Here is an 11,071-nt window from a genome sequence, read left to right on the forward strand (position 1 = left end):
TGCCTCTTCCTTCTCGCCCGTTGCGAGCTCTCTGAAATATTTAATTCAATTCAACATCAGTTATTGAACCTCTCTTCAATATGCCTCCCAGCCTCCTTCAGCAAAGTTCCCAGTCATCTCTTCATGGCCAATTCTGATGGCCTTTACTTAGACCTCGTTCCTGACCTCTCTGCAACATTGGTTGCTGTTGGTGAAACTCTGCTCCAGGTAATTCTCTGTTTTCATGACCCTGTGCCCTTCTGGTTTTGCTTCTTCCTTTCCAGCTGCTCATTCTCTTTTGCTGGATCTTCATCCAGGTCAGTCAGCCTGTCCCTCTCATTTCCTCCAGAAGGCACCTTTTCAAGTGTGGCCTCTGGGTTCTAGCAGTCACTCTACAAGCATGTACTAAGTGCTCACTACAGTGCCAGGGGCTGTGCTGGGTATTGGAGAGACAAAGAAAAAAAAATGGCAAGGCCCTGATGGCAAGGAGCTTACATCCTGTCAGAGGAGATAACATGTATCTGTTTGTATATTCCTTTTCTTCTCTGCACTGTCTTAGCAAAGATGACTTGTCTTCTTCTACAAGGCAAAGCAGCAAAGATGTTCACTAGGTGGTCATTCACCTTGGTCAGTCAGTCATTTAGCATTTATGAAGTGGCTGTTATTGCCAGACACTGTGCTTAGTGTTAATGTATTATGGTGAATGGGAGGAGCTTAAATTTGATGAGGGAGGACGAGATAAAACATTTCACATATAAGTGAATACTAAATATTGCAATGTTTTCTGGCAGGGACTGTGCTCATAAGTGGAGAAAGCGGCAAAAACCACCTGAAGGAGGTAGCACTGGAGGTGACCCATAAAAGGAACCTGAGGGTTCATGAAGCAGAGGTCAGAAGGGAGAGTATTCCACCTGTGAAGGCCAGGCAGCCTTGCAGCCACCAGCCCAGAAGTAGAGGCAGTGCCATGGTGTTTGTGGACCTGTTTGGCTGGAGTGTAAAATGGATGAGGGAAAGTGATGTGCACTTAGTCTGGAAAGACAGGCCTGGGTTAAATGCCCAAGAGAGGAGTCTGGGTTTTATAGAGATGTTAGTTGAGTCTGATAGCTGGATGAAGGCACTCAGAGAGGTAGAGAAGAAGCTATCCAGCATAGAAACATTCCTCGACAGATAGGAAGAGAGAGAACCACAACAGAGCAGTGTCATGAAAACTCTGGGAGGCGAGGACAGCCAGAAAGAGGGGGCAGTCACCAGACTTTCACATTGTGGCAAGGTACAGGAGGCTTAGGACCAAGAAAAAGGCCATTTGCTGAAGCTAGCTGGAAAGAGCATTTTCAGTCAAGTGTGGGTGTTTATGTGGTGGTGGTGGTGGGGGTGGTTGGGAGCTCACAGGTACAAGGAGCTGAGAAGTAAGTGGGAGGCAATAAATGTAGATCAGAGGGGTCAAACCAAGCAGCAAGAATACTTCTCAGATTAAGATGTAATTGGGAAATGTTTAACAAAATAAATGAAAGGACAACACAGATAATGTTAATTTGTGGATTTCTAAGTTAATATATAGCCAGAAGGGATCTGTTTATATTAGAGTTGGATGCTTTTGGCTGTGTAAGAGAGGAAGCTATAGGGCTTGAGGGAATAGAAGGAAGTGAAAAACTTTGAAGGTTGAGGGGCATCTGGGCTGATGAATAAGGAGAATAAGTGAATAAGGAGAGGGTAAAATTTATCATCAGCACCCAGGGTCTTAGTTATTGTCTATATGCAGATGACTCACCTATCAACATACCCAGCCTCAGTGGTCAAACTGGGTGTCCCAGCCACATCTCAATCTCAGCATTCCAAAAAAACAAAAACCCAACCATCTTTCTTCCCAAACCAACTCCTCTCCTCGACTTTAAAGGAATTTCTTCTGAGGGCACCACTCTTCTTACAAGTCTCTGAGCCTCTAATCCTCACTCTCTGTCATCCTGCTTAGTTTGTCAGTTGTTCAGTCTTGCTGTTTTTTACTTCTGTACCATTTCTTATCTTACTTTGTCTAATCACATTGCCAGTCCTTATTTCAGCCCTTTATCATCTCTTGCCTGGACTATTGCAATTGCCTTTTCATTAATTTCTCTACCTCAAGTCTCTTCCTAATCCAGTCCATCCTCCACATAGCTGCCAAACTGATTTTTCTTACTTGAAGATCTGACCTTGTCACTCTACTTCTCAGTAAACTTCAGCGGCTCCCGATTGCCCTCATTTTTAAATTCCTTTCATTTTAAGAACAACTTGGTCCCAACCTATCTTTCCGGTCTTGCTATGGATCCCCTTCTTGTACTGTGCAAACTCAACAGATAGCCTTTCTTTCCATTCATCACAGGTGATACTCCCAAGGCTCTGTCTCTTTGTGCTGTCTTTGCCTGCAACACCCACCTTCTGTCCTTGTCATTGCCTCATTGACTCTCACACACTTCCTTCAGTTGCAACTCAGGCACCACCTACAGCAAACTGTCCTCATCCCTCCCCACTGCTAGTGTCTTTCCTCTCTAAACTTTCATCTAACTGCTTTGTATTAACATTTGTTCCTTGTGTATGTGTTCCCTATATTCCTGGAGACCTGTTATTTCTCCTGACAGGATGTAAGCTCATTGCCATCAGGGCTTGCTATTTTTTTTCTTTGTCTCTTCAGTACCCAGCACAACCCCTGGCACAGTAGTGAACACTTAGTACATGCTTATAGAGTGATTGATAGAACCTAGAGGCCATGATTGAAGAGGTGCCTCCTGGAGGAAATGGGAGGGGACCAGGAGAAAGAGTAATGTTTACAAAGGGAAGGGCCACCTCCTCTTCTGAGGTTGTTGCAAAGGAGAAAAGGGAAGATTTTCTAACCTAGGATTTCTGCAGAAATAGACTTTGGGATCCAGATGGTCATAAGGGTACTGGATTAGGGATAGGAGTGAACCTGTGTGTTTTCATTAATATAGGGAACTAAGAGGTGAGGAAACTCCTTCTACCTGGGCAGATGGCCACCTTTTCTATATCTTACTATCTTTAAGAGTTGCCTAGAAGACTTAAGTTTGAAGAGATGGCCAGGGTTATATAGCCAGTATGTATCAGAGGGGGCTTGAACCCAGTATTCCTTGTATTTTATCTAGTACTCATGTTGCTATTACTCTATCCAACATTTTCTTGGTTCTGTTAATTTCACTCAGCATTATTTAATGCAAGTCTTTCCATGTTTTTCTAAAGTTAGCCTGCTCATCATTTCTTACAGCACAGTAGTATTCCATTAATCATATACTACAACTTGTTTAGTCATTCCCCAATTGATGGGCATCCTCTCAGTTTCTAGTTTTTTGCTACCACAGAGAGCTGCTATAAATATTTTAGAACATATAGGTTATTTTCCTTTTTCCCTGATCACCTTGAGAAACGGACCAAATAGTGGTAAAGGATCAAAGGGTATACACATTATCTAGTAAGTTTTATGACTCTTTGGGCATAATTCCAGATTGCCTATTTTTCTAAATAGTTTACATAGTATTGAAATTAATTGTTCTTTAAATGTCTCATAGAATTCACTTGTGAATCTATCTGGTCCTGGTGATTTTTTCTTAGGGAGCTGGTTGATGGTTTATTCAATTTCTTTTTCTAAAATAGGTTATTTAAGTATTCTGTTTCCTCTTCTGTTAATTTGGGCAACTTAGATTTGTATTTAATTGGGCAAAATAACTCCTAATAATTGCTTTAATTTCCCCTTCATTGGTGGTTAATTCACCCTTTTCATTTTTGATACTGATAATTTGGTTTCTTTCTTTATTTTTTTTAAAATCCAGTTAACCAGTGGTTCATTTTATTTTACTTTTTCATGAAACCAGCTCCTAGTTTTATTTATTAGTTCAATGGTTTTATTACTTTCAGTTTTGTTAATCTCTCCTTTGATTTCCAGGTTTCCATTTTGTTGTTTAATTGGGGATTTGTAATTTGTTCTTTGTGTAGTTTTTCTTTTAATTGCATGCCTAGTTCATTGATCTGCTCTTTCTCTATTTTATTGATGTGAGTGTTTAGAGATATAAAATCTTCCCTAAGTATTGCTTTGACTGTATCCTACAAATTTTGACATGTTGTCTCATTGTTGTCATTCTCTTTAATTAAATTATTGATTGTTTCCAAGATTTGTTCTTTGACCCACTCCTTCTTTAGGATTAGATTATTTAGTTTCTAATTATCTTTTAATCTATGCTTCCATAACCCTTTATTGAATGTAATTTTTATTGCATTATGATCTGGAAAAAGATGCATTTAATATTTCTGCTTTTCTGCATTTGCTTGTGAGGATTTTATGCCGTAATACATGGTCAGTTTTTGTGAAAGTGCCTTGTACCACTGAGAGAAAGATAAACTCCTTTCTATTCCCATTCAGTTTTCTCCAGAGGTCTATGTTCTCTTACTTTTCTAGAATCCTGTTCATCTCCTTAACTTCTTTCTTGTTTGTTTATTTTTTTTTTTTGTTAGATTTATCTAGTTCTGAGAGGGGAAGGTTGAGCTTCCCCAGTAGTATATTTTTACTATTTCCTCCTGTAACTCATTTAGTTTTTCCTTTAAGAATGTGATTGCTATACCATTTGGTGTATATATGTTGTTTAGTATTGATATTACTTTGTTGTCTATGGTACTTTTTAGCAAAATGTAGTTTCCTTTTCTCTTTCGTTTAGATTTTTTCTTTTGTTTTGTATGAGATCGTGATTTCTACTCCTTTTTTCTGCTTCAGTTGAAGCATAATAGATTCTGCTCCAGCCCCTTACTTTTATTCTGTGTGTGTCTTTTTGCTTCAAATGTGTTGCTTGTAAACAACATATTATAAGATTCTGATTTTTAATCCATTCTGCTATCTACTTCTGTTTCATGGGTGAGTTCGTCCTATTCAATTCAAAGTTATGATTACTGTTTCTCTCCAACCTGCTCCTCCCACACCCCACCCCATTTATGCTTCTCTTCTCTTTCTCTTTTCATCCTGTCCCTCCTCCAAAATGTTTTGCTTCTGACCACTGTCCTCTCCAAGCTGCCCTCCCTTCCATCAGCCCTGACCCCCACCTTCTCTTATTCCCTTCCCTTTATACTTCCATGTAGGGTAAGATAGATTTCTATACGCAAATAAGTGTGTTATGTTATTTATTCCCTTTTTGAACCAATTCTGATGAGATTAAGGCTCAAATGTTGCCTACCACCTCCCTCTGTCCCTCATTTTCTCCTCCACTGTAAAAGCTCTTTTGTGCCTCTTTTATGTGAGATAATTTACCACATTCTCCCTCTCCCTTCCCCCTTCTCTGAGTGTGTCCTTTTATCTCACCTCTTAATTTAATTTTTAAAAAATATCATCTCATCAGTCAACTCACACCTGTGCTCTCTATGTACACTCCTTCTAACTACTCTAATAATAATAAAGTTACAAGTATCATTTTTCCATGTAGAAATGTAAATAGTTGAACCTTATTATGATTTCTCTTTCCTGTTTACCTTTTTAATGCTTCTCTTTAGTCCTATATTTGAAAGTTAGGTTTCCTATTCGGCTTTGGTCTTTTTGTCAGGAATGCTTGAAAGTCCTCTATTTCATTAAAATTCCATTTTTCCTCTTCAAGGATTGTACTCAGTTTTACTGGATAAGTGATTCTTGGATGTAATCTCAGCTCCTTTGCCCACTGAAACATCATATTCCAAGCCCTCCCTGCTCCCTTAATGTAGAAGTTTCTAAATCTCATGTTATCCTGACTGTGGCTCCATGATATTTGAATTGTTTTCTTTCTGGCTGGTTCCAGTATTTTCTCCTAAACCTGCAAGCTCTGGAATTTGGCTATAATATTCCTGGGAGTTTTCATTTTGAGATCTCTTTCAGGAAATGATTGGTGAATTCTTTCAATTTCTATTTTACCTTCTGGCTCTAGGATATCAGGGCAGTTAATAATTTCTTAAAAAATGATATCTCGGCTCTATTTTTGATCATGGCTTTAAGGTAGTACAATAATTCTTAAATTATCTGTGCTCAAACTATTTTTCAGGTTGTTTTTTTCAATGAGATATTTCACATTTTCTTCAATTTTCTTCTTCTTTTGATTTTATTGTCTCTTGGTGTCTCATGGAGTCATTAGGTTCCACTTGCCCAATTTTGATTTTTAGGGAATTATTTTCTCCAGTGAGCTTCTGTACCTCCTTTTCCGTTTGGCCAATTCGACTTTTTAAGGAGTTCTTCTCTTCAGTAGATTTTTGTGCTTTTATCATTTGGCCTGTTTTGTTTTTTTAGGTGTTGTTTTCTTTGCCTCCTTTTTTTTCCCCCTGTGTCCTTTACCAAGCTGTTGACTCTTTTTTAATGATTTTCTTCCCTCACTCTGTTTTTCCTCCCCACTTTTTCTTCTACCTCTCTGATTTTAAAAATCCTTTTTCAGCTCTTCCAGGGTCTGAGACCAATCACAGTTTTCTTTGAGGCTTTGCATGTTGGTGCTTTGATTTTGTTGTCTTCTTCTGAGTTTGTATTTTGATCTTCCCAGTCACCATAGTTCTTTTTTTGTCATTTGCTTGTTTTGCCATCCTGTTTCTTGGCTTTTAGCCTTATGTTAAAGTTGGACTCTGCTCTGAGGGTAGAGGGGTCACTGTTGTTCAGGTTTTTTGTGCTGCTGTTTTCAGAGCTTGTTCTGAGGATCTGTAAGTTTTCAGTTCTTCCAAGGTAGTGTCATCTAAGGAGAGTTGTGGTCACTGCTTCTCGCCCATGCTGTTACTAGTGCTCCTCCAAACCCTGGTACTGCAACCTGGAACCTGCCTGTGCATAATGCAGTGAAGTCCTGCTCCCAGTGCCAGCAAAGGGTTCCCTGTAATCTCCTTCTGACCAGATGTTGGCGCCTCTTTACTGTCTTGGCGGAGGGTTCCGAAAGCTGATTCAGTTGCCCCCAGCATTTATTGCTGGCTTGCCAGATTGGGACCAGCATGGTCAGGGCCTGTGCTAGACGGTGCTTCACCATCACCCCAGAGAGATAAAACTTTCCTGCCAACCTTATAAGTTGTCTTGTGCTAAAAAAATCATTCACCCCATCCCTTTGTTGGTTCTGCTGCTCCAGAATTCATTTTGAGGCATTATTTTAATGTTTTTTGTGGGGAGGAATTTGGGAGAGAGCAGGCAAGTCTCTGCTGTGGCTCTGCCATCTTAGCTCTGCCCTCTGAGAGAATGAATTTAGAAAGGAATGAGTCAAGATTAGAGGGCTGAGGATAGATACAATTCTTTTGTGATCTGCCTTCATTTCTGGAGCAAATACAATTCTTGGTCGTGCAGTTATCCCTTCTACATTGTGACTTTCCCTGTTGTGGTTTCACTATATCACAGGTTGGCATAAGAAATTAAATGGAAATTTTTTGTGAGTTTTGTGGAAGTAGCGGATAACACAGAAGAAGTTTAGAAACTCAGAAAAGCATAAAATAGTATTGTATAATATCAACATATTTTATCTTTTAATACCATAATAATTCAGACTTCTTTTCTGGTATGAAGGGAGGGCCAAAAAAATTTATGCAGATTTTCTGGATCGTGGCACCGCACCTCTAACCCCCGTGATGTGAAAGAGATAACTGTAATCATTTGATGCAAGTTAGCTTTCATTTAGAGTTTTAGGTACACTGTAGTCCCCGGGACCTTGAAAATATTAATTTCTTAAGTGTCTAAGAATTGCCTCTTGTGGAACACAGACTTCAGGATTCCTGGTTACTAATAGAAAATAATCTCACAGTTTTAATGTTCGAATACAGTTCACACTATATTTGTAAAACAATTTTGCCCTCACTCCCTGTTAGACCAGTAAAGGCAAGTCATTTATCCTTCAAGACTCAGTTCATTTCCCACCTTCTTAAGGAGGCCTTTTCCCAATGGGACACCCCCCTCCGCTCATCTTTGAGATCACTTAAGATTTATATTGTCTGTATCTTGCATGGAAATAGTTACTTGAACATTGTCTCCCCCATTAAAATTTGAGCTTTCTGAGGATGTAGTGACCATATTTTGGACTTTCTTTGTATCCTCACTGTTTAGCACAGTATCTGGCATGTAGTAAATGCTCATTATATATCTAACTGACTAAGTCCATATTAATATAGATAAGCAAAAGAGGATTATTTGGTTGCATTGGAGTGGTGTAAGATAATCAGCAGCCCTGGGTCAGTAGACGTCTTTTATAGGAACTAAAACTTCAGTGTACTTTGAAAGGACAAAAGGGACACAGGATTAGAGGGAAGAGGTGGAATTTTTTTCAGTTGTGTCTTTGGAGATAGGAAGAGGAGAATTCTGCAAGAAAATGAGTAAGGTTTTTTTTTTTGGTTGAGGTAGGGGATCTATTACGAGATATGTGTCATGTAGTTAATTAGAGTGGAGCAAGGATCCAAGCATAGGTCCCAGGTATGGGGTTTTGTATAGGATCTGTTGGGTGATAGAGCAGCTGTGATCTCAGACTGCTCAACCATCGTTTCCTTTCATTTACCATTTAAAAATCCTTTTCTTTTAGAACGAGTCACTGACACCAGGTTATCATGGATTTCCAGCGAGGGACAGCCAGGTAGGAATTTATTATTTTGTCTCCAGAGTGGAGTATGTGTAAATGAATATGTTTGTGATATCCATGGATGCTGGGGCAGAGGCCATTTCCTGACATGAATTTTTATTTTCGAGAGTGCTGTGGCTCATTTTTTCAGGCAGACACTTGGAGAGCTGCAAATAGAATATTCTTTTTTCCTGATTTTAGTCAGTGGGGAACTGTAAGAAATGGCTAGATCTATGAAGTACAGTGCTGAGAGTTGAGTATAACAGATTTTCCACCTTTCTTTTTAACTTACCTTATAAAATAATTTCCTGACTTAGGTTTTCAAGTGTCTTACACAAACATGCTTCAAGTTCCCACGCAAATCTTCTTGGCCCTCTAGTCTTTATTTCTGTTGAGACAGTTGCATTCTAGGATTCTCTTTCTTGGAGAATTCAGCACAATGAAAGCATGGACATGTGATGTGGGAAAGGTCCTGCCAGCTTCCTGTTGGATAGGGAATGACAGTGAAGGGAATAGGGTGGGGTGGCATGGCCTGGGTCGGCTGCTTGGCAGTGGGTTGGGGTGGCATGACCTGGCTGCAGGCAGTGGGGGAGGGCCCATGCATTCGTGTGGGATTCCCCAGAAGTGCTTCAGGTGCCATGCCTGCGCACAGGTCCAGGCTCCTTCTAAATTGATAACATTTCTGTTAGGTGAAATTGTGATTCAATTTTAACTGAACACATATTTAAACACTACTTTGTGTAAGGCATTATGCTAGACAATGGCAATACAAAGATGGGGAAACAACAGAATTCCCTGCCCATGAAGGTGTGGAAGTGTGATTGCTTATGTGGGAATAGAGGTTCTAATGTTCTTCTGGTATGAAAATACTAAGATTGAGATTTGCCTTTGTTTCCCCCTCCTGTCTCTTTTAGGGTATTAGAGTTGCAGGACATTGTAATGTCAAATGGTTCTACTGAAATACATCTCTTAGTGTTGGGACAGGATTCTTTGTAGGGCTGCCAAACCATTCCACTACTCATTGGCTTGGTCATCTAATAGGTTCTTTTATGACAGAGGTTCACAGAGTGGGCAATACTGCCCCCTGTGGGGCACTGGAATGATAGGGGGAGGCGGTAATACTCTTGGGCGCAATTGGGGGGCATTGAATAAAAATAAGGGGGCAGTAGAAGCATAAGGAGAGAAGAGAATTTTGAAAAACCATTTGTATATGTTTCATCTGTTGTGTAACAGAGTTAAAGTCATAGTGATCATATTATTTTCCAAATAAACACCCAAAATGCAACGTATAACTGGCCAGTAGTCAAATCCACCGACAGATCTTAACAAGCAAGTGTTGGCAGGCAAGCGTTGCATGCACTGATAGGAAGTCCAGCATGCATTGGCAGGAATATGTGCATGTAATGACTTGTTTACAGTATGATACTGTGTGGTTACATGACACAATATTGTGTTATCAAAATTTCAATGCAGAAAAAACCCACACGTGATAAATTATTAAACTGAAGATGCATCATTTAAAAATATTTTATTTTTTTTTGAAATGACTCAAATTTCAAAAAAGAATCATAAAGGGTTAAAGAAAGTACATTTCCAGGGGGGCGCTGAGTAATTTATTTTTTTAAAGGTGGTGGTAGGCCAAATAAGTTTGGGAACCTCTGCTTTATAGGCTCTATAGCAGTAGATTGAATGCTAAATGGAAGTGTGACGCTTGCTCCCTCTTTTCAGTCATTCAGTAAGCATTTATTAAGCACTTAGTGAATGTGTCATCAAGCATTTATTAAGTGCTTACAATATGCTGTGCTAGGAGCAGCGATAGGAAGGTAAAACTATTCTGGCCCTCAAGGAGTTTATATTTTATTAGGGGGAAAAACATGTTTACATACAAAATAAATACACGGTAATTTTGGTGGGGGAGGTGCTAGCGATGGGGACATCCAGAGAGGATCCAGACAGTTTTCATTTAGATTGCACATGGTATTTGAGCTGAGTTTTGAAATAAACTAAGGGTTTCTAAAAGATGGAGGGAAGGAAGTAGTGTAGAAGGCTGGTTTACCTGGACTGTATGAAGGGGAATAGTATTTAATAAAGCTGGAAAGGTAAATTCAAGCCAGGCTGTGAAAGACTTTCACTGCCAAGTGGGACTTTGCATTTGATCCAGGAGGTAATAGGGAGCCACTAGATGTTACTGAACAGGGGAATTACATTATCAGACCCAGGCTCTAAGGAGATCTCTTTAGCCGCTTTGTGGAGAATGTAGTGGAATACAGAGAACCCAAAGTTGCCCAACCAAGAGGCTCTTGCAATCTTCCACATTGGCAGTAAGGGCCTTTACTGGGATGGTTGTGGGGTGGCATCCTCAGGCATTGTATTGGTCAGATTTCCCAAACTCCTTTCCTTCCTTCCTTCCTGCCTTCCTTCCTTCCTTCCTCCCTTCCTCCCTTCCTCCCTTCCTCCCTTCCTTCCTTCCTTCCTTCCTGCCTTCCTTCCTTCCTGCCTTCCTTCCTTCCTTCCTTCCTTCCTTCCTTCCTTCCTTCCTTCCT

The 11,071-nt window shown here is 39.9% G+C and overlaps 1 protein-coding gene across 10 annotated transcripts in view; it reads left to right on the top strand.

Moving 5' to 3' along the window:
* RBFOX2 (RNA binding fox-1 homolog 2) overlaps positions 1-11,071 on the top strand; it is a 249,528-nt gene that overhangs the window by 27,211 nt on the left and 211,246 nt on the right. For all 10 annotated transcript variants that reach the window (XM_027873851.1, XM_027873895.1, XM_027873866.1 and 7 more), the window contains exon 2: positions 8,493-8,543. In XM_027873851.1, the coding sequence (XP_027729652.1) occupies positions 8,493-8,543 (51 nt within the window). The remainder of the gene's footprint in view (positions 1-8,492; positions 8,544-11,071) is intronic.

This window comes from Vombatus ursinus, unplaced genomic scaffold, assembly GCF_900497805.2.
Source record: "Vombatus ursinus unplaced genomic scaffold, bare-nosed wombat genome assembly UNPS02003292.1, whole genome shotgun sequence".
Classification (NCBI taxonomy): domain Eukaryota; kingdom Metazoa; phylum Chordata; class Mammalia; order Diprotodontia; family Vombatidae; genus Vombatus; species Vombatus ursinus.